The sequence below is a fragment of the Balaenoptera ricei genome, chromosome 11 (genome assembly GCF_028023285.1).
Source record: "Balaenoptera ricei isolate mBalRic1 chromosome 11, mBalRic1.hap2, whole genome shotgun sequence".
NCBI lineage: Eukaryota > Metazoa > Chordata > Mammalia > Artiodactyla > Balaenopteridae > Balaenoptera > Balaenoptera ricei.
Genome location: NC_082649.1, coordinates 47,300,781 through 47,328,041, shown reverse-complemented (window position 1 = coordinate 47,328,041; position 27,261 = coordinate 47,300,781). Strand labels below are relative to the sequence as shown.

Below are 27,261 nucleotides of genomic sequence, written 5' to 3'. Positions count from 1 at the left end.
TCATCAAACTCATCCCTGCCATTGATTTCAGTGCATGTAATTCTGTGAAGTAAAGCTCATAGGGGATTTTTCCTCAAATTTATGTGCCATGTGTAAAAAACAATGACTGTATTTTGCAAATAAAAATTCCATTTAAAAAAGTGATTTATAAATAATAATATATCTTCTCATTAGAATGTAAGCTTTAAGTGATTGTTCACTGCAGTATCTCCAGGATTGAGAACAATGACTTACATGTGTTAGCCATTAAATAAATATCTGTTATGTGAGTAATGTTCTCTGACCTTCTACTGAATCACATGGTTTATAGTCTGGCACAATTTTTATATGTAGGAATACGTTTCTCAACAGTAGACAGCAGGAAGTAGGGAGGGACAATATCTATCGTGTACACCATCATATTCCTGGAGACTGACAATACCTTTGTGCACAAAAGACAAATGTGCATTTTTACTATAAAATGGAGATAAAATACTTCAAATTTCAATATATTATAAAGAAAAAAATAAGAAAATATATGTAGGTACTCAGCTCATGGATAGCAGCGATTGTGATGGTGGCTTATTTTTATGCTCCTACTTCTGAGTTGGCCTCATGAGAGTCACCAGAAAAGTGACTTGATTTGGTACCTCTGGTTCCAAGGAGGGTGCACTTCTTTTTCTCTGATGTCTGGACCTTCCCTTCCCTGTCCTGATGGAGCACTGCACCTTCATCATGTGGAGCCCTGAACACAGGCAATGTTCATCATCTCCTTTACTGCTCCTCATAAAGAGGAACAGAGTGGCCTTGGTATTATTTTAATAAAAATCCAGGACTGGGAACATTTAAATGAGTGTTATTTTTCAAGGCAGTCAACTGGTGATGCTGAACATATATTTTCAGGAACCAGAAACTACACTTCTAAGTGATGTACTATATTGATATATCATAGGCACTCAACAAATCTTACTGAATCGTTAACTTTAAGTGGTTTTTAAATTAAACAATGTAATTTTGAAATTAATTTTATAGACTGATATTTTTATTGACTATTAATTCTTATGAGTCAATCATTATTTGGCACTTTCAGGAACTACACATGCTATAAAAATAACTTAAAAGTTACAGTTTCTGCCCTTCAAAGTTTTAAAATCTTTTAACTGTATATTATTCTAATGATCATCGTGATAGCAGAAAGACAGCATTGCTGTCATATCAATGAGTCAGACAATGGACACAGTGAAACATGTAAGAAAGACACTATTCTTAATGTTCACTGTTGCTGTTGAAGGTTTTCTATGATTGTGATAATTACTTTTGAAATTTTGATCAAAATGGATCTGTCCAATTTTCTGGCACTGGCTCTCTACATCAAATCTCACCCTGGAATTACATAAATCAATGTAGTCTGGACTTCTGTAAAAACTGGGGGGGAGAAAGATAGAAGTAATTTCTGAGTTGTCAGTGACTGATGGATGTTTTGATTTCAAAGTTTTAGTAAAGTAAAGGTCTTACCGTAGCTGTCATAGGCATCCTCACTTACTCCATGACCATAGTCATAGTACTCAGGCACACTGCAATAGATTTAGACAGAGATCAATGTTACTGTATTCAGGAGGAATCAACCCAAAAACTCATATGGAATTTGAATGCAAAATGTGTGCTAAGGTAATATCCCAAGAATCTCTAGGCATAAATCACATATTTGAACATAAATAATAGTAGAATAATATTCATCAAATAATAGAATTCAAAGAAGAATATTCAGTAAGAAAAATACAGGTTATTGACAAAGAGTGCTATGATTTTCTCACCCCACCTCAGTACCTTATCTTTATCCTCCATTACATAAATCAAATTTCCTCCAAAGCACAAGTATGATACTTCAAGAGAAGAGTTATAAAAGGCCTATTTCCAAGAAAAGTGCTACACAAGATGACAATCTGGTCAATTTGGTGTGGGTTTTAATGCAATTACCTTAAGAAATATACAATTTCATCTTCACTTCCAAACACTGAAATTATATTTATACTGCCTTCCAACTCTTCCACAGTATGTCCCTAGGCTTCTCAAATACATAAGCTATTTCTTCTCACTTAATATCTTGCTAGATGCTTAGCCTAATGTTACCAAGTCATAATTTTTAACACTATACAAAAAGTGGAAATTAATTTAGCTTAGAATTTGGATAATTAATGCATATTTTAACTTTATTTAGGGATCTACAAATATTTGTGATACACTGTATTTTTCACTCAAATAAGCTCATTCATTTAAAGTTCTCTGCCTCATCTATACAATGGAATATTACTCAGCCATAAAAAGAAATGAAATTGAGTTATTTGTAGTGAGGTGGATGGACCTAGAGTCTGTCATACAGAGTGAAGTAAGTCAGAAAGAGGAAAACATATACCATATGCTAATACATATATATGGAATCTAAAACAAACAAACAAAAAATGTTTTGATGAACCTAGGGGCAGGACAGGAATAAAGACTCAGACGCAGAGAATGGACTTGAGGACATGCGGAAGGGAAAGGGTAAGCTGGGACGAAGTGAGAGAGTAGCACTGATATATATACACTACCAAATGTAAAATAGATAGCTAGTGGGAAGCAGCTGCATCACATGAAGAGATCAACTTGGTGCTTTGTGACCACCTAGAGGGGTGGGATAAGGAGGGTGAGAGGGAGATGCAAGAGGGAGGGGATATGGGGATATATGTATACATTTAGCTGATTCACTTTGTTGTACAGCAGAAACTAACACAACATTGTAAAGCAATTATACTCCAATAAAGATGTTAAAAAAAGGAGATGCCTCCAATGGAATAAAAAGAAAATGTTCAAATTCTTTTACAAAGTAATTAAAACAATGAATCAAAACCTGACAAAACTGCAAAAAAAGAAAAGGATGGTTCAAATCAGAAACTGATCATATTATTGAGTTCACTGGACTATCTGAAAATAAGATGAAAAGATGTTTAGTTAAATTTCACATACATTCTTCTTTTACTTTACTTTTATTTTTTTCTAGGTTTATTGAGGTATAATTGACAACTAAATAGTTTTCTAAATGTAAGTTTTACATCATGATGTTTTGATTATATATACATATATATGTTGTGAGATGATTACCAAAATTAAGCTAATTAACATAGAAAAATAAAGTTCTCTGCCTGAACCTTAATTTATAAGCTATGTATTTATACATATATATTTACATATATAATTTGTATATATAAATTTATAAATTATATCAAGATATACTAATTCGTCTAAGTATATAAAAGTGTGGCAAGAAAATGGCTTAATATCAAATACCAAATTTCATAAGGGCTGAGGGTGGGTGATAGATGACAAAGCGTTAGGTTGGAAGGAAGAAAGAAAGGCCTAAAATTATTTGGTTGTTATTATCCTTCAAGACAATCCCATAGGTCTCATTATATTAAATACTTGAGATTTCATTGATAGTAAGGAAGGAGAAGCAAAAAATAAAATAAAAGTCTGTATATTAGAGATGAAAAGAGAGATGGACAGAAGTTTGGTTATTTTTATCTTTCTGGGAGGCAATTGATAATGCACTAATTCAATTTCAGTGTAATGTAGCTGCGATAAAAAAAGATAACTTAGATTTCATTGCCTAGGATAATTATATACAAATTCTCTAAGAAAAATGTGGTAGTAAGTTTTTCTCCCCATCTTTCTAAGACTTGAGATTGTAGAAGTCTAAAGTCATTGGCTGGTGGCTGGATGTTTATCTTAATAGAAATGATGCAACTCAGTTGAGAACCCTCACATATGTATAGCAAAGTCCTGAAAGTTTTTTCACTGATTTCCGGGATGATCAAGAATTGGCCATCATGAGAATGTGATTAACAAGCAGCATTCCCATGTATCAGGATGAAGAGAAAATGAGGGCACTGAGAGCAGCTGTTCCCTGTCTTCCTCACAATCAGTAAATTTCTCATGAGTAAGCCTGATTATGTTTCCCAAAGTGTGTTGTATGAAGATCAGTAGCAACAAGCACTATCTAGTAGCATTACTATGTTTCTAAATGGATTTCAATTTTGATTTCAATTGATGAAGCTGAGAGGGAAAAAGAACAGTAGTGACAGAGACCATGACAAAGAAGCTGAGTTATTGTCTACCATAAATGATACATACACACCAAGAGGGAATTTTAACTTTCAAAACTCTAAAAGGGGAAAATGAAACATACAAGACATTTGTAAAATAATGGATAATGCAAAATAATGGAAGAATAATGGATAACAATCTTAATGGACTCTTCCAGAGTCCATACCTTTGCTTATCCAAATATTACTTCTCATTTCTCCCAGAAGAAAATATTTACGTGGACAAATGGCCACACAGTGAGTGAAATATACTCCTCAGCCACTCTTGCAGCTAGCTGTGCCCTTGTGGCTGTGTCAGGAAACACGGGATGTGCACAGAAGTGAAGGTATCAACCTTGAGTTCATTTCCAAATGAAGAACAAGCTCCTCATCTTGGACTTGTTCACAGTCACCTCCTCAGATGGTAAAATGCACTCAAAGTGATGATTTAGTATCTACCATGCAAATACAGATAATGCTAGGAAGTCCTGCACTGCAGCACGGGAGGAACTTGTGTCTAAATGATCACATTGGAACACACTTACTCTAAATCACTGCCTACCTCAGGGATTGTTATGAGGGAAAAAATAACTTTTTCTCTTTTTTGAGCCACTGATTTTTGAATCTCTGTTACAACAATATAGTCAAAAATAAAAATAAGTATGTAGAAGTGTAGAACTGCCATTAAAAATCTCAAAATATGGGCTATTAGTTCACTGAGAGGGTGGAAAGTGTAAGGAAAAAAAGTACTGTAGGATGGAAAGCTGATGACCCTTGTTATGCCATCACCAGTGAAAACCTGAATGGCAGGCTATAAACCTAGATATATTTTGGCACTATGGGAAAAAGCTGGACAAAGCCCAACTGTTGATAATCCTTGCTGCTTTTTTAAAAGGTTTAAAGAAGTTATGAGATCAAATAAGAATGGGCCATTTTTCCAGAAGAAACAAAATTGAGTAGAGCTTTGCTAAGGGAAGTTATCTCTGCCTAATTTATGTGTTAGTTCTATAATTTAAAAATGAGAGAAGGTTAAGAAATTTAGGGCTTAACAGGATTAGAGAAGTCAACTGTTTCTGTATTCCAATAGCAAGAGACAATGAGTGTTGTTCAAAGATGCCCTTACATCTTCCCATTAGACTTTGCTACCATATACAATCCAGGGGCAACCCTCGGGTCCTCAGACATGTATGGAAGCATGTTGCAAAAATTGTGAAGTCCCAATGAGGGCATGCTCTACTTTAATCATTTCAGTTATGCCCAGAGATAAGACCATTTATCCATAGGGATAAGGAAGGACCTTCTGCTAAATCTGGCTTAACTCCCAGAAAAGAGAACCAAGGTTGCCAGATGCACTCACCAAAAAATTTATTTCAATGCTGTTGCTTAGATGCCTCTTAACCTCTGCTTAGCAGGATTTTGTAATTGTTATTGCCTGTGGAGTGTTTCCCAAAGGACCTTTCTATTGTAGTTATTCTGTTCCTTTTACACTAATTTATATTGCATATTTTGTATGGGAAAGAAGGTCAAGAACAAGAAAGATATTCTGTCTATCATTTTATAGGTTGTGAGACTTCAAAGAACCATATGAAGACCTAATCTTCCCAGACTCCAGATTTTGATCTGGTTGCAGTAATTGGAATTGAACTTGGATTTTCTCTCTTAGGCAGAAGGTAGGTATTTTTTTTATGTTTGTTTGAATGAGAAGACGGGTATTCACTCATATTTGGATGATGAGACGGCTGGGCCACAGAAGACTTCAAGCTGTTCCAAAATCCATTTGGCTCTTCTTTCAAAAAGAGAGACTGACAATCTCAAGACTACATTTCCTAGTCTTCCTTACATTTGAGTGTGGTCATGTGCAGAGTTATGTATACAAATTCTTCGTGATTTGCATAAAATTAAATTCACTGTCCTCTACTTCTTTTCAGCTTTCATGTAACTGGCTGCAAACATCAATGATTGGAGCCACTTTGGAAGACGTTAACGATGGTGTAATGGATGGTATCTTAGTATTTTCCAAAATTTATTTGTTGAAATCTCAATCCCCATTGTGATGGTATTAAGAGATGAGACATTTGGGAATTAAATTAGATCTTGAGGGTGGAGCCCTAATGAATGGATTAGTGTTCTTAAAAAGGGGGACCCCCCAGAGAGTTCTCTTGCTCTCTTTCTACCATGTGAAGATACAAGAAGACAGCAGTCTGCAACCCAGAAGAAGGCTTCACCAGAACCCAACCATGCTGGCACCTGACCTGGGACTCCCAGCCTCCAGAACTATAGGAAATAAATTTCTCTTCTTTATAAGCCACCCAGTCTATGGTATCATGTTATAGCAGCCTGAACTAAGACAGGTGGCATTCCACTAGCCTGGAAGCCTGAACAGTGTCATGGAGCAAAGCCCACCTACCTGCCTTGCTTTATTATGTGTGAAGGAGATAAATGTTTCTCTTGCTTGGGCCACTGAATTGTGGATCTCTTTATAATGGAAGCTTAGCCCATATCCCAAATAATAGAGTTGGCAATTAAAGCAATCCCTTGAAGATGAACAGTTATTCAGTAAATATTTGTCCAATGAATAAATGATTAAATAAAAGAATTCAAAATAATAGAACATTTTGCTAAAATATCATTATAAAATTTTGTGTATGCTTCAGAAGTGATGTCTACTTACATCAACAACAATGGGAACAGTAAAGAAGAAAAGCAAGCCACAGGTACAATAGCCAAGATATGGAAGCAACCTAAATGTCCATAAACAGATGAATAGATAAAGAAGATGTGGTATATCTATGCAATGAAATACTACTCAGCCATAGAAAAGAATGAAATTTTGCCATTTGCAACAACATGAATGGACCTGGAGGGTATTATGCTTAGTGAAATAAGTCGGACAAAGACAAATGCTATGTTTTCACTTATATGTGGACTCTTAAATTTTTTTTTAAAAAAACAAACAAATACAACAAAACATGAACATACTCACAGATACAGAGAACAATCTAGTGGTTACCAGAGAGGAGAAGCATAGGGGTATAGGCAACATCAGTGAAGATGATTAAGAGGTACAAACAGATGTAAAATAAGTTACAAGAATGTAGTGTTCAGAAGATGGAATACAGTCAATATTTTATAACAACTTAAATGGAGTATAATCTATTAAAATATTGAATTACTATGCTATATATAAATTGAAATTAATATAATATTGTAAGTCAAATATAATTCAATAAAAAAACAAAAATAATCACTCTTATTTTCTGATATGAATGAAATTCAGGTTAAAAGTTTAAAAATATTGTAACTGACCTATGCATGTGTAATTTTTATATTATATTATTTTTCAATTTTAAAAGCACATATGACTTGGCTAGAAAAAGTAAACTATGGTATTAGCTCTATGACTTTCATTTCATTATTTCAGAAAGCCATATTGCATTACTTTTGTTTTAATTTATCATGTTATTTAATTATGTTACATACAAGTTAAAAGTGGACAAATGAATTCAAACACAACAAGGTTATTTAATCTGAATGGACATTATTATTCCATCTTATATTTTAGAAACTATAGCAATCAAGGTTTGTAAACACACTGTTACAATTAAGGAGGTGTTAATTAAAATTATGACAATTATTGGTGGTTTGGAATATAATTACTTTGGTAGTTAGAATGGATATAATTTTCCTAGGAACTGGTGTATATATATATAAAATCAGGATAGAACACGTTAGCTGCATTAACTCATTAATCCATGTCTAGTTATTCGTAAAAAATTCTACACAACATTTTGGCTTTTTGACATCAAGATTTAGACACTAATAAACATTTGGAAAAAATAAATAAAAGTTTTGGCAGAAAAAAATACCAGATTAATTAATTAATGGTTGATTGTAAAATTTGAAAAAATCAGAGATGGAAATTTTCAGTTCTTTTTTGGAAGAAGAGCATTTTACCTTAAATAGGTTATGTTAGCAGTTTACTAAGACAACTAATTAAATGGAAATGAACACAATAGAAAAAATTAGGATGAAATTTGGTTTCTAGGAAACCAAATAATACCTTCACCATAATCAAGCTATTTTTGAAGCAAGTGAGTCCACCTGTGCCATGTTGACACTGTCATTTCCATCATGCTTCTCATCCAGCGCTTGGTGCTCATGTTCCTGTGGTCAGAGCACTGATGCTGGGACAGACCTATTCACAGGTCAGTCAGACTAACCAAGTTTGTAAATGAAACCTTTTAGATGTTCACTTATTGCAAAAAGAGATATTGGCAGTAATATAAATGAGATCTCTGTTCCATAGGATGTGTTCATATAATCAAACCAGTTAGACCTGTAAAGTGGGGGGGAAACAGAGGAGGCAATTTGTTAAAAAGCAACACTTTGCTTAATTTTTTTAACTATCCACTTTGGTAGGATATAAAAATTATCAGAGATGATTGAACACTTTACAAATACACCAGAGATGGCTTTGGCCTGGTAAGATTAAAACTCTCACATTCATAGTTCCCAGTTTATTTTGTTTACGCATTGTGTCCTTCATTTCAACCTTTTTCTGATTCTTGACTAAGCTGTAGATTTTGGGGTATGAAAGTAGGACAAATAGATGAGTGTGAGTTTCAATTAAAGCTTTATTGATTATTTTCTGAATTGAGGAGAAGTAAAAACTACAAAATAATATTTCAGATGAAAGGATAAAGGGATTTAATTAAGGTATTAATATGAAGGAAACATAACTACCCAACTATTCTTAGCACTTAAGTGGGTTCTCTTAATGCTTGTTCTCTTAAGCATTTACTCTGCAACTTTGTTATATTGTGCATTTACACTGTATTTCCAGAGGTATTTGTTAAGTAAAGATAAATTTACAGCCCAGCCCCCACCCTCAAATTGCAAATTGATAGTTCATTTTAAAAATTCATTTATATGATGATCAAATCCTTCTGTTAAATTTCATAAATCTTCATGAAAGTTCCATTTACAAAGCTGGGAATCTAGTGTGTAGATTAATGAGGGCATCACACAGGTTCATGAATCAGTTCTCACCACCAATGACAACCCCCTTCAGTGTTATTCAGGACATTAACCAAACATTGGTGGGAAGGAAGCATGAGAGACCCTTCACCAAACAGCTCAAGACTCCACAGTTTTCTTCAATGTCATGTTACATACTAATTCTCATAGCTGCTCCCAGATCTTCCCTGGGGTGGGGTAGGGCGGGGGACATCTCCTATTATTTCCAGCACTGAAGGTGAAGCTTGCCAAAATAGGATCAACTTTATGCTTTCATTAGAGAATATGACCTATTTGCAAATATGTTCTAAAAATGATTTTCATTTGTCCATATTTTCTAGAACAAACCTTACCTTCCCACAGAAACTAGCTGCATTGTCTTTCCTCTCTCACTTCTCAATATATTCTTTCATTTTCATTATTCCTGGCTACACATGTAACAGTACGATAACCATTAAAAAACGCAGCAGCTACATATAGATATTCAGTCTATTTTGTAAAACACTAAAAATCAAACAGGTGGCACTGAAGCAGCCCTCATGGAAATTACAATCAAGCAGAAAAGCAATTAAACAAGAGATAAGGAGTGACTCATTAATTTTTTTTCATTCATCAAACCTAGAAAAGAAAGAGAAATTAACTACTCAAGTGAAATGGAATGAAGAAGACTGACAGGTATGGCATCAGCACCAATCAAGGCTCAGAGGCAAGAAAAAGCATGGCCTGAGCAGCTACTCCTTCAGAGCAGGAGGGGGTGAGTGTGAGCGAGACAGGGCTCAACAACAGATTTGAGAAAAAGGCAGGGGTCACATCTTGAAGGACCTTTATTAGTCATGGTCAGGAGTTTGGATTTTATCTTACAAGGCATTGAAGACAAGGAATGATTTAAGAAGGAGACAGGAGGAGCTTCAAGATGGCAGAGGAGATCACCTTCCTCCCCACAAATACATCTACATGCGGAACAACTCCTACAGAACATCTACTGAACACTGGCAGAAGACGTCAGACCTCCCAAAAGGCAAGAAACTCCCCACGTACCTGGGTAGGGCAAAAGAAAAAAGAAAAAACAGAGACAAAATAATAAGGATTGGACCTGCACCATTGGGAGGGAGCTGTAAAGGAGGAAAGTTTTCCACACACTAGGAAGCCCCTTTGTGGGTGGAGACTGTGGGTGGAGGAGGGGGGAAGCTCCGGAGCCATGGAACAGAGGGCAGCAACAAGGGTGCAGAGGGCAAAGCCGAGAGATTCCCACACAGAGGATCAGTGCTGACCAGCACTCACCAGCCCGAGAGGCTAGTCTGCTCACCCGCCAGGACGAGTTGGAGCTGGGAGCTGAGGCTCGGGCTTTGGAGGTCAGATCCCAGCGAGAGGACTGGGGTTGGCTGAGTGAACACAGCCTGAAGGGAGCTAGTGCACCACGGCTAGCCAGGAAGGAGTCTGGGAAAAGGTCTGGAACTGCCGAAGAGGCAAGAGACTTCTTCTTCCCTCTTTGTTTCCTGGTGCGCTAGGAGAAGGGATTAAGAGTGCTGCTTAAAGGAGCTCCAGAGATGGGAGCAAGCCGCAGCTATCAGTGCAGACCACAGAGACGGGCATGAGATGCTAAGGCTGCTGCTGCAGCCACCAAAAAGCCTGTGTGCAAGCACAGGTCACTATCCACACGTCTTCTCCCGGGAGCCTGTGGAACCTGCCAATGCCAGGGTCGCATGATCCAGTGACAACTTCCTTGGGAGAACACACAGCGCACCTCAGGCTGGTGCAACATCATGCCAGCCTCTGCCATCACAGGCTCACCCCACACTCCATAACCCTCCTTCTCCCCGGCCTGAGTGAGCCAGAGCCCCCAAACCAGATGCTTCTTTAACCTCATCCTGTCTGAGCGAAGAACAGATGCCCTCAGGCGACCTACAAGCAGAGGCAACGCCAAATCCAAGGCTGAATCTCAGGAACAGTGTGAACAAAGAAGAGAAAGGGAAATCTCTCCCAGCAGCCTCAGAAACAGTGGATTAAATCTCCACAGTCAACTTGATGTATGCTGCATCTGTGGAATACGTGAATAGACAACGAATCATCCCAAATTGAGGAGGTAGACTTTGGGACCAACAATATATATATATATTTTCCCGTTTTCCCTCTTTGTGAGTGTGTATGCGTATGCTTCTGTGTGTGATTTTGTCTATAGCTTTGCTTTTACCATTTGTCCTAGGGTTCTGTCTGTCCGTTTTGTTTTTTATTTTAGTATAGTTTTCAGTGCCTGTTATCATTGGTGGATTTGTTTTGTGGTTTGGTTGTTCTCTTCTTTCTTTCTTTCTTTCTTTTTTTTAAATTACTGAAAACAATATTTTTTAATAATTATTTTTTGTTTTTTATTTTAATAACTTTTCTATTTTATTTTATTTTATCTTTTTCTTTTTCTTTTTTGTTCCTTTTATTCTGAGCTATGTGGATGACAGGCTTTTGGTGCTCCAGCCAGGCATCAGGGCTGTGCCTCTGAGGTGAGAGAGCCAAGCTCAGGACATTGGTCCACCAGAAACCTCACAGCTCCAGGTAATATCAAACGGAGAAAATCTCCCAGAGATCTCCATCTCAATGCCAAGACCCAGCTCCACTCAACGACCAGCAAGCTACAGCGCTGGACACCCTATGCCAAACAACTAGCAAGACAGGAACACAACCCAACCTGTGAGCACAGAGGCTGCCTAAAATCATCTTAAGGTCACAGACACCCCAAAACACACCACCAGACGTGGATCTGCCCACCAGAAAGACAAGATCTAGCCTTATCTGCCAAAACACAGGCACTACTCTCCTCCACCAGGAAGCCTACACAACCCACTGAACTAACCTTAGCCACTAGGGTCAGACACGAAAAACAATGGGAACTACGAACCTGCAGCCTGCAAAAACGAGACCCCAAACACAGTAAGTTAAGCAAAGTGAGAAGACAGAGAAACACACAGCAGATGAAAGAGCAGGTAAAAACCCATGAGACCTAACAAATGAAGAGGAAATAGGCAGTCTACCTGAAAAATGATTCAGAATAATGTTAGTAAAGATGATCAAAAATCTTGGAAATAGAGTGGAGAAAATACAAGGAACGTTTAACAAGGACCTAGAAGAACTAAAGAGCAAACAAGCAATCATTAACAACACAATAAATGAAATTAAAAATTCTCTAAAAGGGATCAATAACAGAATAACTGAGGCAGACGAACGGATAAGTGAGCTGGAAGATAAAATAGTGGAAATAACTACTGCAGAGCAGAATAAAGAAAAAGAATGAAAAGAATTGAGGACAGTCTCAGAGAACTCTGGGACAATATTAAATGCACCAACATTCGAATTATAGGGGTCCCAGAAGAAGAAGAGAAAAAGAAAGGAACTGAGAAAATATTTGAAGAGATTATAGTTGAAAACTTCCCTAATATGGGAAAGGAAATAGTTAATCAGGTCCAAAAAGCATAAAGAGTCCCTTACAGGATAAATCCAAGGAGAAACACACCAAGACACATATTAATCAAACTATCAAAAATTAAATACAAAGAAAAAATAGTAAAAGCAGCAAGGAAAAAGCAACAAATAACAAACAATGGAATCCCAATAAGCTTAACAGCTGATCTTTCAGCAGAAACTCTGCAAGCCAGAAGGGCCTGGTAGGACATATTTAAAGTGATGAAAGGGAAAAACCTACAACCAAGATTACTCTACAAAACAAGGATCTCATTCAGATTTGACAGAGAAATTAAAACCTTTACAGACAAGGAAAACCTAAGAGAATTCAGCATAACCAAACCAGCTTTACAACAAATGCTAAAGGAACTTCTCTAGGCAGGAAACACAAGAGAAGGAAAAGACCTACAATAACAAACCCAAAACAATTAAGAAAATGGTAATAGGAACATACATATTGATAATTACCTTAAATGTAAATGGATTGAACGCTCCAACCAAAAGACATCGACTGGCTGAATGGATACAAAAACAAGACCTGTATATATGCTGTCTACAAGAGACCTACTTCAGACCTAGGGACACATACAGACTGAAAGTGAGGGAATAGAACAAGATATTCCATGCAAATGGAAATCAAAAGAAAGCTGGAGTAGCAATTCTCTTATCAGATAAAATAGACTTTAAAACAAAGACTATTACAAGAGACAAAGAAGGACACTATATAATGATCAAGGGATCAAGACAAGAAGAAGATATAAAAATTGTAAATATTTATGCACCCAACATAGGAACACTTAAATACATAAGGCAAATACTAACAGCCATAAAAGGGGAAATCGACAGTAACAAAATCATAGAAGGGGACTTTAAAGCCCCACTTTCATCAATGGACAGATCATCCAAAATGAAAAGAAAAAAGGAAACACAAGATGTAAATGACACATTAAACAAGATGGACTTAATTGATATTTATAGGACATTCCATCCAAAAACAACAGAATACAATTTCTTCTCAAGTGCTCATGGAACATTCTCCAGGATAGAACATATCTTGGGTCACATATAAAGCCTTGGTAAATTTAAGAAAATTTAAGTCATATCAAGTATCTTTTCTGAACACAATGCTATGAGACTAGATATCAATTACAGGAAAAAATCTGTAAAAAATAAAAACACGTGGAGGCTAAACAATACACTACTTAATAACCAAGAGATCACTGAAGAAATTAAAGGGAAAATCCAAAACTACCTAGAAACAAATGACAATGAAAACATGATGAACCAAAACCTATGGCACGCAGCAAAATCAGTTCTAAGAGGGAAGTTTAAAGCAATACAATCCTACCTTAAGAAATAAGAAACATCTCAAATAAACAACCTAAACTTACACCTAAATCAACTAGAGAAAGAAGAACAAAAAAATCCCAAAGTTACCAGAAGGAAAGAAATCATGAAGATCAGATCAGAAATAAATGAAAAAGAAATGAAGGAAATGATAGCAAAGATCAATAAAACCAAAAGATGATTCTTTGAGAAGATAAACAAAATTGATAAACCATCAGCCAGACTCATCAAGAAAAAATGGGAGAAGACTCAAATCAATAGAATTAGAAACGAAAAAGGAGAAGTAACAACTGACACTGCAGAAATACAAAGAACCATGAGAGATTACTACAAGCAACTATATGCCAATAATGGACAACCTGGAAGAAATGGACAGATTCTTAGAAATGCACAACCTGCCGAGACTGAACCAGGAAGAAATAGAAAATATGAACAGACCAATCACAAGCACTGAAATTGAAACTGTGATTAAAAATCTTCCAACAAACAAAAGGCCAGGACCAGATGGCTTCAAAGGCGAATTCTATCAAACATTTAGAGAAAAGTTAACACCTATCCTTCTCAAACTCTTCCAAAATATAGCAGAGGGAGGAACACTCCCAAACTCATTCTGCGAGGCCACCATCACCCTGATACCAAAACAAGACAAAGATGTCACAAAAAAAGAAAACTACAGACCAATAACACTGATGAACATACATACAAAAATCCTCAACAAAATAGTAGGAAACAAAATCCAACAACACATTAAAAGGATCATACACCATGATCAAGTGGGGTTTATTCCAGGTATGCAAGTATTCTTCAATATATGCAAATCAATCAATGTGATACACCATATTAACAAATTGAAGGAGAAAAACCATATGATCCTCTCAATAGATGCAGAGAAAGCTTTCAACAAAATTCAACACCCATTTATGATAAAAACCCTCCAGAAAGTAGGCATAGAGGGAACTTACCTCAACACAATAAAGGCCATATATGACAAACCCACAGCCAACATCGTCCTCAATGGTGAAAAACTGAAACCATTTCCACTAAGATCAGGAACAAGACAAGGTTGCCCACTCTCACCACTATTATTCAACATAGTTTTGGAAGTGTTAACCACAGCAATCAGAGAAGACAAAGAAATAAAAGGAATCCAAATCGGAAAAGAAGAAGTAAAGCTGTCACTGTTTGCAGATGACATGATACTATACATAGAGAATCCTAAAACTGCCACCAGAAAACTCCTAGAGCTAATCAATGAATTTGGTAAAGTAGCAGGATACAAAATTAATGCACAGAAATCTTTTGAATTCCTACATACTAATGATGAAAAATCTGAAAGTGAAATTAAGAAAACACTCCCGTTTACCATTGCAACAAAAAGAATAAAATATCTAGGAATAAACCTACGTAAGGAGACAAAAGACCTGTATGCAGAAAATTACAGGACACTGATGAAAGAAATTAACGATGATACAGATAGATGGAGAGATATACCATGTTCTTGGGTTGGAAGAATCAACATTGTGAAAATGACTCTACTACCCAAAGCAATCTACAGATTTAATGCAATCCCTATCAAACAACACTGGCATTTTTCACAGAACTAGAACAGAAAATTTCACAATTTGTATGGAAACACAAAAGACCCCGAATAGCCAAAGCAGTCTTGAGAAAGAAAAATGGAGCTGGAGGAATCAGGCTCCCAGACTTCAAACTATACTACAAAGCTACAGTAATCAAGACAGTATGGTACTGGCACAAAAACAGAACTATAGATCAATGGAACACGATAGAAAGCCGAGAGATAAACCCACACACATATGGTGACCTATCTTTGATAAAGGAGGCAAGCATATACAATAAAGAAAAGACAATGTCTTCTATAAGTGGTGCTGGGAAAACTGGACAAGTACATGTAAAAGTGTGAAATAGAACACTCCCTAATACCATACACAAAAATAAACTCAAAATGTACTAAAGACCTAAATGTAAGACCAGACACTATAAAACTCTTAGAGGAAAACATAGGCAGAACACTCTATGACATAAATCACAGCAAATCCTTTTTGACCCAGCTCCTAGACAAATGGAAATAAATACACAAATAAACAAATGGGACCTAACGAAACTTAAAAGCTTTTGCACAGCAAAGGAAACCATAAACAAGATGAAAAGACAACCCTCAGGATAGGAAAAATATTTGCAAATGAAACAACTGACAAAGGATTAATCTCCAAAATTTACAAGCAGCTCATGCAGCTCAATATCAAAAACACAAACAACCCAATCCGAAAATGGGCAGAAGACCTAAATAGACATTTCTCCAAAGAAGATATACAGATTGCCAAAAAACACATGAAAGAATGCTCAACATCATTAATCATTAGAGAAATGCAAATCAAAACTACAATGCGGTATCATCTCACACCAGTCAGAATGGCCATCATTTAAATATCTACAAACAATAAATGCTGGAGAGGGTGTGGAGAAAAGGGAACCCTCATACCCTGTTGGTGGGAATGTAAATTGATACAGCCACTATGGAGAACAGTATGGAGGTTCCTTAAAAAAATAAAAATAGAACTACCATACGACCCAGCAATCCCACTACTGAGCATATACCCTGAGAAAACCATAATTCAAAAAGAGTCATGTACCAAAATGTTCATTGCAGCTCTATTTACAATAGCCAGGACATGGAAGCAACTTTAGTGTCCATAGACAGATGAATGGATAAAGTAGATGTGGCACATATATACAACGCAATATTACTCAGCCATAAAAAGAAACGAAATTGAGTTATTTGTAGTGAGGTGGATGGACCTAGAGTCTGTCATACAGAGTGAAGTAAGTCAGAAAGAGGAAAACAAATACTGTACGCTAACACATATATATGGAATCTTAAAAACAAAAAAAAAAGTTCATGAAGAACCTAGGGAGAAGACGGGAATAAAGATGCAGACCTACTAGAGAATGGACTTGAGCACCCGGCGAGGGGGAAGTGTAAGCTGGGACAAAGTGAGAGAGTGGTAGTGTATATATGGACATATATACACTACCAAGTGTAAAATAGATAGCTAATGGGAAGAAGTTGCATAGCACAGGGAAATCAGCTTGGTGCTTTGTGACCAGCTAGAAGGGTGGGATAGGGAGGGTGGGAGGGAGGGAGACGAAGAGGGAAGAGATATGCGGATATATGTATATGTATAACTGATTCACTTTGTTATAAAGCAGAAACTAACACACCATTGTAAAGCAATTATACTCCAATAAAAATGTTAAGAAAAAAAAGAAAAAAGACATACATAAGTATATTTTGCCTTAAACAAATCCTTCTGTTGGTGGTGTCTTTTGTTTTAGTTGCAGTATCATCAGCACCACCTACAGTATCAAGCACATAGTAGGTACTCAACAAATAATTATTGGATAAATGAATGCCTGTAGAATGGATATTTCTCTTCACAATTGCTGTCTCCCTTGTGTTTTTCCATCTCTATTTCCTTTATATCCACGAGCTTGGGCTTTTTTGTTACATTAAAACATGTGTGAGAAAATTCAGATATTAGGATAAATTATTTGAACATAATTCACAATTTATTTCATTTCATTAGATGTCACATTCAGTATCTGCAGTGTGAACTGCTAAATGCCTAGTTGTTTTTTTTTTTTCTTACAACTTTGTAGAGATTAAAAGGAAAGAAAAGAGGATAATTACAGGTTAACTTCAGTCAGCAGTTTAAAAAAGTATTTTGGAAGATTTGATGGATCTTGAGAGCAATACATAAATTAAATTGGACGTTTTGGAGGCCCAAACTCAAATGCATAGATTATAAAGTAGCATGATTTGCTTAATTCCCTTTTTTGCTAATGTTTTAATAACATTTGCAGTGAAAGACAGGATCAGCATCCATTAAATGCTATCAATATTTCTTTATTGATTTAAATCTTCTTTTCTACTTCCTCACCGCTTCCATCACCTGATTTTTAGAACTGAAACATTTAAAATGGAAAGGGACCTTAAACAAGAAATTAGATCATTTGTCTCTTTGAAATTCTCCTCCTACCTCTCCCTCCCAGAAGCAATAATGACTCTAATAACCATAAAAACATACATCTAATACTTTTGTAACACTTAATACATTCCAAATACTGCTAAGAGTTTACATACCTTGTCATATTTAATCATCACAACAATTTTTGAGTTGGTGGTATTGGGCAAAATACAGAATAGGAAATCTAGGTTTATCTGATTAAGTTACTTGTCCTAAGCTAACCAGGTGTTTGGTGGTAAAGTTGGAATTTGAAACTTGGTGTATCTGATGACAGATCTCATGTCCATTATATCTATTCAAATAATCATGATCAACTTTATCTACATAATACCAGACAAAAAGAAAGGAAATAATTTACTTAACATCATTTTGATCTTGAACTAACTGTGATTAGGAAGATCAGATGAGCTATGAGCACCCCTCTACATTTATCTGTCCTCCTTATTCTCAGAAAAATCCCAGCTATGGTCAAGAACAAGAGCCTGACCCAGGCACACTAAATTCTTGATGCTCTCTTCATCCCCTCCTCAATTATTTCCTCCTCTAAGAAGCCTTCTCAGATCCCAAATAACCCTATGATGTGTTCTCACAACTCTATTTACCTCTCACATATAGCACTGTCATTTTTGCAATTTTACTTTTATATGTGCTTTTATTTACTTGTCTGTCTTCCCAATTAAGATATGATTTCCAATATTCAGGGCTATTTGGAATGTTATGTATTTACAGGGAGTAACCCAGTGCCTGACTCATAGTAAATGCTCTAGAAATGTTGGCCAAATGAGTGAATTGATGTCTTGGAACTGATGAGCTTTATCTTCATTCCAATTTAAACAGCTACCTTCTAACAGGTAGGCATCATCCAACAATCCATTGCATTGGTTACTATCAATCATTCCCTGTGTACTCACCCCTTGACTCCCCTTTCTATTTGGAGAACCTAATGCTATCATATTCTACTGAGCCCTTAGAATTCAGCTCTATTTAGAACAAGGTCTCCAACTTCCTTTACCAATTTCCGTGGTCCTTCTTTGACATAACTTCGATCAGAGTTTATCTATCTATCTATCTATCTATCTATCTATCTATTATCTATCTATATACCTAAAGGTTTTGAGAGGTTTGTATCAGGAAAAGTAGATTTGGTGTTTACTTAGAAAACTTCTAGGTAGCAGAATAAAAGATTCTACTCACCTACAAAAGAATAGAACACAGGTCAGGGGGCCTTAGATATGATGACTTTAAGCCATGCTAGTCAGTATGAGCCTGGGGTTTTAAAGCATAGAGATTTTGAGTTTATTATTCTTCTTTTCAACTTCTCATGGGACTGAGGATCAAAAACTTTGCCTTCTATTTACCTAGAAAATTGTGACTACATGAAATCATTCAATAAATATTTATTGAGTACCAGTACCATCCTGGGGATACAAAGAGGAAAGTTACATTAATAAATTACTTAGATATGTTGGAATAATAAATATAAGCACTGCAAGAAAGTATGAATAGATCAACACTGTGGATATTTTCAACCTACTTTCTCTCCATTTATCCAAAAAAATCTACTGAGAACCTATCATGTACCAGGTGCTGTTCTAAGTGCTAAGGAATACAGCAGTGAACAAAATAGACAAAGAGGCTGCCCTCATGGAGTTCAGAAGTAAAATAAAGGCTAAGTTAAATAATTACAAGTGCCAAGGAGAAAAGACTAAAGTGGAAGAAGAACATCAAGTATTTGAATAGGGGGTAGAATTATAGTTAAAGTGGTCAAAAAAGGCTTTACTGATACATCAACATTGAACAAACACCTGAAGGAGATAAAGGAGCAAGACAGAAATTTAGGGGAAGAGCATCTCAAACAACAGGCAAATATAAAGACCATGAAGTAGGTGTGTGCTTAGGGCATTTGAGGAATGACAAGGCAGCCAGTGTGTCAGGGCAGAGGCAAGTTTTAGGAGATGAGGTGGGAAGGAAGAGGTTCATACCCGCCCCTATATGTGGTCCTTCCTAAGGCTGTCTCCTGAGCTCACTTCCTCGCTTTCTACATTCTTCACTTTTACTTCAGATCCATTCCCAGGACTCCACTGATCACAAACTAAATAATGTCTATAAAGAAATTCCTAATATAAAAACAGCAATTGTTAGAATCTCCACATTAACATCAAGTAGCATGACTGTTTTAAAGTATTAGTTATAATATTGTAAAGGTTAAGATGTACATTTTCATCCTAATATTATAAGCTAAATATTTAATTTATATGTAAAGTAACATAGTGATTTAGAGAAGGCATTATTTGAAAGCAACCAAATGTGCTTGAATTTTGATAACAAACTGTATAAACGAGTTGTGGTCTTGGAACTCACTGTCATTAGTAATACTATAAGTAAATAGGAGTGAAGACATAATATTTATTGCATTGCTACCAACTAATTTCAAGAGTTTAAAAATGAAATACTCCTTGTCATGGACATATATACACTACCAAATGTAAAATAGATAGCTAGTGGGAAGCAGCCACATAGCACAGGGAGATCAGCTCGGTGCTTTGTGACCACCTAGAGGGGTGGGATGGGGAGGGTGGGAGGGAGGGAGATGCAAGAGGGAAGAGATATGGGAACATATATATATGTATAACTGATTCACTTTGTTATAAAGCAGAAACTAACACACCATTGTAAAGCAATTATACTTCAATAAAGATGTTTAAAAAAAATGAAATACTCTTAATTATTAGAACATATGTATATAAAACACAGTTTGATACCTTCAGTCATAAGGCAAAAGAAAGCATAGAAAAGAAAACATACACCACATGCAACTGAAAATTATGAGTGAATTCATATATAGTTCAAAACTCTTAATCTCATATTTTTAGAATTAAAATCACAGGTACCAATATCATTGGAGTTAGTAAGAGATTTAAATATGAAAATTGTAGAGTTTAAATTATTTAGCCACCATTATGTGTACATATTTTATACATTTCATTTTCCATTCAAGAATTTTTTGACTTAGAAATTCGCCTTCATTCTGAGGACAACAGGAGAATTAAAACATACAAATTAACCTTTCTGATACTAGAAATTTGTGTTCACAAATATGACTCTTTTCTTTGTTGCGAATTCACTATCAAAACTTGGTATAAATATAAACCATATCAAACCCTTAAACTCTTCTGCATAACTTTTATTTCATATATTTCTAGTACAGAAATAATCAAAAAAGATTTTTCAATGAAATTCAAAATATTTTTGTTCAAAAATTGAAACATGTTGATCATTTTGTGTGTGTGCTCAAAAATATTAAATGAAATATGTTCCTTTTTGTACATCTGTGTTTCAGCTAAAATGCAAATACCCTTTTCCACATTCTAATATCATTCTAATTTTCACAGATTTCTAACATGGGGAAAGATCAATGTCTTAGATACTATATTTCTAAAATATCTTTGAAAATCCATCAAGATTCCATAAATAGTTTTAAGTATCTTTGAAATTTCCATTGTGTTATTTATTTGTTTATTCATTACATTCAACCAATAGTGTTACACAGAAAGCACTGTTATAAAGCAGCCATGTTTGTGTATAAATATAGTATAAATTTGTGTCTTCTAAAATTAATCAGTAAACTAAATACATTAAACATAGATGTATAACACATAGATAGATAACACAAAAAAGCTCTGCAGTTGTTTTCTGACCAGTTTGTTTTAAGAAAGTCAAAGCTATAAGTATGCCACTCAAAGGTAACCCATCATGAGACAGAAAAAGTCACCATTTCAAGAGTATAGAAGAGTAAGGTATCCATTCTCTGATCCATTTGGAGGAAAGTCAGTATGTCTTATCAAAAATGATACAGAATACAGAAAAATAAGATATTTGAACTTCAAACTGAGAGCTGCTATTTTTCGTTCCTATTGAGTGTGTCATATTGGACAAGTCAGTTAATCTCTTTGAACTCCAGTTTTTTCACCTTTATGGCAATAACGATATTTACCTCAAGTATTAATAAGAACCTGTGACAGCCCCATGATAAGTGCCTAGTACATAGCAGGTGCTCAGTAAATACTAATACTGGGTGGTTGTCCAATCAATGAAGGCATAGACATAAAGCTCCTCTTTTTCATATTCATAAATGTTACACTGCTGATAGAGATTCCATCTTCTTCAAATATGCTGAAACATGAAATAGCCACATATACCCTCTTAAGTTTCAATTGATGGTATTTAATGTTCACAGAGTAAAACATAGGATGATTATTCATGAGGGAAGTGACGTATTTGTTCTGCTCGTAGGTTAAGATAGATGATATATCTAAGGCATCTAGTGTAGAATTATGATCAGCTTTGCAATGATCCTTTATAGAAAATGGATCTTTATAGATCCTTTATAGATCCTTTATAGAAAATGGATCTTTTGAGAATGCAGCCTCATGCCCCAAATGAGAGAGAAAAACATTTAGATATTCTTTTATTTTCATGATTCAGCTCTGTGCATAGATTTGTGCAAATGGTCTTTTTTATAAACACTCTTTAATCATTTTTTTTCTAATTCAGCTTATATTTTTGCTTACTTTGACCCTTTATTACATAAATGAAGGGTGAGAAATTTTGTAAAAAAAACATTAATCTTCTGTTTTATTGTGTGGAATTATCATTAGAACATAGCAATTATTTTCTATAACTAAGACTTCAACTGACTAATTAATTAGGCTCAGTGGTACATGATATTAATAAATGAACTGTTATATTCTTCTGGTACAAGTACACAGAAGCTATGGAACCCTAGCTTGAAATGGACATAATTTTCACTGTATACATGTATTTTTTGGTTGAATCATAATTTGTGAATATCAGTAAGATTTCAGTCCTGTAAAAATCAGTATAATTTCTAATTATTTCAATTCTTAATCTAGTTGACTGAGACTGAATTCATTGGTGTAAGCTGCACTATGGTTATGCATTAACGGTGATTTATATTCTTCTCCACTCAAATCACAAATGAAATAGTACTTGCTTTGTGTAATATTCCAGGACAACTTGTTACTTATTAAAGGGTTATTTTCATGCACCAGACCTTGGAAATTCAAATAAGTAAAAGAGTCTGGGGAAAGACTATATGAATTGATAACAAGGATTCTACTTTTACAAGTCTTTTCTTTACATGAGGAAGCAAGGCCACATTAATCCAGAAACTCTAAGCATATAACATAAGTCAGGTGCTGTCTCCATGCACCATCAGTGTGGCATGCTTTAAGTTAAATTGTAATTATGTATTTTCATGTCTTCCTATTCTCTAATTCTTAGACTGTGTGTGAATGGTAATTCCTTAGCACAGCACACAAGTCCATTTTCTATCTATGTTCTAATGATCTATGCAGCCTGTTCCCTATTACCATGTCCCATAATCTGACATGGTGGAGTGTCTCCCAAAGTCACAAATCTTTTCAGGACTCCATGCCCCTGACCAGGATTATCCTTCTATCTAGATGAAAATTCCTCTACTTCTTCACATAGGAAGGTATTCATCCTCTTCCTGGGATCCAGTTCAACAGTCAGCATCTTATTAAAGCTTTACTCAAACTCCCAGGCAAGGTGTCAGCCCTCTCCAATTGCCTTCTGTAAGACCTTGCTCACATCTTCATGTAGAATAACTCTCATTGTGCCAGAACTCCTTTTTTTTTTTTCAAATCTCTCTGTTTCTTCCTCTAGCACTATGGTTCTCAATATCTAGTGTGCATAAGCATGACAAGGATACTGTGCTAAAAATGTACAGTATGAGCATATTATGAGCCCCGTTCTTCATATTCTGAATCAGCTGGCCTCAGCAGGGGCCCAGAAATCTGTTATTTCACTTATAGGTGTTTCTGATGCAGAAATCCAGGGTCACACTTTGTAAACAAACAAAGAAACAAACAAAAAAAACTACACTAATTGTGAATAAATCAACGTCTGAGCAATGTTATTTGTTCTGAATACATAGTTCCAGAAGAGTAATGTTTAATGACTGTGCATTGAATAAATGAATGAGTAGTTTTAAAATACTACATAATTTCTTTGTGAATAATTTGTAAGGTACTTGACAATACAGCCATGTAGTTTCGTGGCTATGTCTACAATTGTTCTCATGGAGTTTTAATTAGTGGTCAATGTCAACTTAAAGTGTGTTACTGAATTTTTGTCCTTGGCACCGTATGTTTTTCCAAATTTTTTTGAAAACTACTTAATAAAGAAATACAAGGTGTGCTAGGAAGTATAACTAATATGCTGGTTTTAAGAATTAGTATTCAAAAAAGTAGCTAAAAATCAACAACAGAAGGCTAAAAGCAAGGTGAACAGTCTCAGAGATCAATGTACATTTCTGCATTTATTTAAAAAAATTAATTCCAAAGATGCAGGATGGTGTTAGAACTGGCTCAACAACAGTTCATTTAGAAAGAACCTAGGTTTTTAGTTGAAAACAAATTCAATGAAACCCAGTAATGTGACATAGCCACTTAAGAAAGCCACATGGTCAGACGATGTTGAAGAACTTTAAAGCAAGAAGCACAGGATATAATAACATCATTTCTTTGTACCAGTCAACTCTCATCTAATAAAATGTACCTCAAGATCACTGTGCCACACTTTAAGATGAACACTTGGACAACAAGAATGTTTTCAGAAGAGAACAACTAGGGTATTTGGTGAAATGAGAATCATGATACACAAAGAACAATTGAGGAAACCATGCCTGTGGTGGACATTCACCCTGGATACTGGCATGTTACTGGTACAGTAATATTGCTTAACAAACAATCACAAAATGTTAGCTTTACACAAAAATAAGCAATTATTTAGCTCTTGTGTTTTGGCTTGGCTGGAGGTTTGCTGCCCCTAGGCTGGGCTTTTTGGGGGCTCTGTTCCAAGTTGTGTGTGGGGCTGGGCTTTGCCTCCCTGAGGTCTGGGCTGTGTGTGTTCACTCTGGAGCTCAGACTAAGGGCACAGCAGTTACCTGGGGAAGCTCTTCTATCGCAACAACAAGAGGGCAAGTGGGAAACACACAGTCCTCTTAAGGTCTAGGCTTAGAAAGGTCATTATTCTATTAGTCAAAGTGAGATACATGATGGTGAGGAATCAGGAAAACATATTCTGCCACTTTTTTGAGAAGGCCTGAAAAATCACACAGCAAAGCGTGTGAACACAGGAGGTGTGAAGAACTGTAGTCAAGAATGCACTCTGCTACACCCTGGATTGGATATCATTAGAGGAACATTATCTTCATAAAGAAAGGCTGAAATGTGGAAGAAAGCTAGATTGACTATGTGTAGCTTCACAAAGCCAATTAGTGATCAATGAATATAAATAGAGATTACAGGATAGGAGATGTTACTTCAGTTTAAGAGTTTCCTAATAAGCTGAAATGTTTAAAAACATGGAGTTAAAGGGAAACAATATGGCATTAGTATAAGGGCCCAGTCTTTGGAATTGGACAGGAATCAGTTCAAAACTTGGATCTTTTGACTATTAAGCTATAAAGTCCTGGGAAAGGTAAACATTCTGAGTCTAGTTTCTTTATTTACAACATGAAGATAAAACTATCCACCTCATTCACTAATATTTATGAAGTACGTAATATAGGCATCTGCATATAGCAACTGCTCTGTACTGTGGCTATTATTATTATTATTAGAGTCTTACTATCTTTAGAAATGGTCAAGTGTTCCTTGACTAGCCCTCCGGACTCCTCTCTTGCCTCTTTCCCACATCTCCTATAATTCAACATTACTAAATATTATACAACATAAGAATACAAGTCCACAATTACACTTGAATTCTAAATCCAAGAGCTTTGACATCAGAATTTTTTTTCTTTAATTGGGTGTGTGAAATCATTAGGTAACAAAAATCTGACCTAAAATAAGAAGCTATTTATAGTCATTTATATCCTGCTAAGTTTAGTTATTCATATTTCAATACAATAATATATTTTGGGCCTAGATGTCACTGGGGGTGATATGAAATATATAGTACATGCACTGTATTGCCTTTTTAAAATACAAACAATTCTGAATGTGAAACATCTAGTTCACAGTATTGCAACTATAGGATTGTGAACCTGTATTTAGGTGCACCAAATTATTTACTATTCTACTTCCAGCACCTAGAAAACAGCAAGTCTGTAATAAACACTAATTTAATGAAACAGTAAAATAAGATATTGCAAATACTATACTAATTATGAAGAATGAATAATATCTATATCTTATTTTAACTCTATTTCACATGCATCTGAGATAAATTCTATTCCCTTTTCTGAAGTCCTCCCAGGATCAAAAGTGTTTTGTTTTTGGTGTTCCCACCCTTATAACTTAAAGTTCACAGATCCACATTTTTTTATCTTGACCATGGTATTACAAGAAAAATATCTCCCTTCTTTCATTACTAGTGTGCAAGTGCAAAAGATCAAGACCTGGAAGGTTTTTGTTTTTGTTTTTTTTTAAGTGCAAATTGACTAAGAAACCAAAGAAAGCAATGAAAGAACACAAAGGTTTTTCAGGAAAGGGACAAAATAGCAACAAATGGAGAACCTACTGACCACAAACGACCAAATCAGCCTGATGCGGAAAAAGGATGATCATAATTTTCTCCAAAGATGACTAACTTCTAGATTTGATGACAACCTCAAATTCTATCCAAATACAATTCTTTTCTTATTTCTATGTGCCATATCCAGGCTTTCCTGTTCCCTTTCTATCATATTAGCTAAATGCCCTGCCACTCCCAACTATTTTATAATCTCACCTGAAGGACATGTGATCCTTTACTAATAAATCATATTTTCATTTCTTTGTCTTTGCACACAAGGATACACTTGCCTGGATAAAATTTATTTCCCTGGTTAAATGGCAGCTTGGTTTCAGTTCTTCTGAGAAGATTTTTGATACTTTTTCTAACCCTACACTTAGATGGCCTCCTATGTACTCTCAAACCCTCTGGCACATCCTTCTAGCATAGTACTCATTACATGTTATGCATTTATTTGCATGTCTGTCTTCCCTAATTGTCTCCAAATAGACCACTCCTGGATTTTAGAACATCTGTGAACAGACCATATAGTGCTCTCAGATAGCCGTTCTGAAGGACTCCATGTTACTGTGCCCTTGGAAGCATTTTCTGGATATGACTTCTTCTCTATCTTGATTATTTAGCATAGAGCAGAATTTAGAAAACATGGCCATGGCTACCTAACACTAGTCTCTAAAGTGTTTAATTTAAAAACATTAATTGTCAGCATGTAAAAATTAGGAAAAAATGATGTGTCAAGC

At 35.5% G+C, this 27,261-nt stretch overlaps 1 protein-coding gene across 1 annotated transcript in view; it reads right to left on the bottom strand.

Moving 5' to 3' along the window:
* KHDRBS2 (KH RNA binding domain containing, signal transduction associated 2) overlaps positions 1-27,261 on the bottom strand; it is a 720,740-nt gene that overhangs the window by 23,201 nt on the left and 670,278 nt on the right. Inside the window, exon 8 of the mRNA XM_059937548.1 lies at positions 1,495-1,553. Coding sequence (XP_059793531.1) covers positions 1,495-1,553 — 59 coding nt within the window. The remainder of the gene's footprint in view (positions 1-1,494; positions 1,554-27,261) is intronic.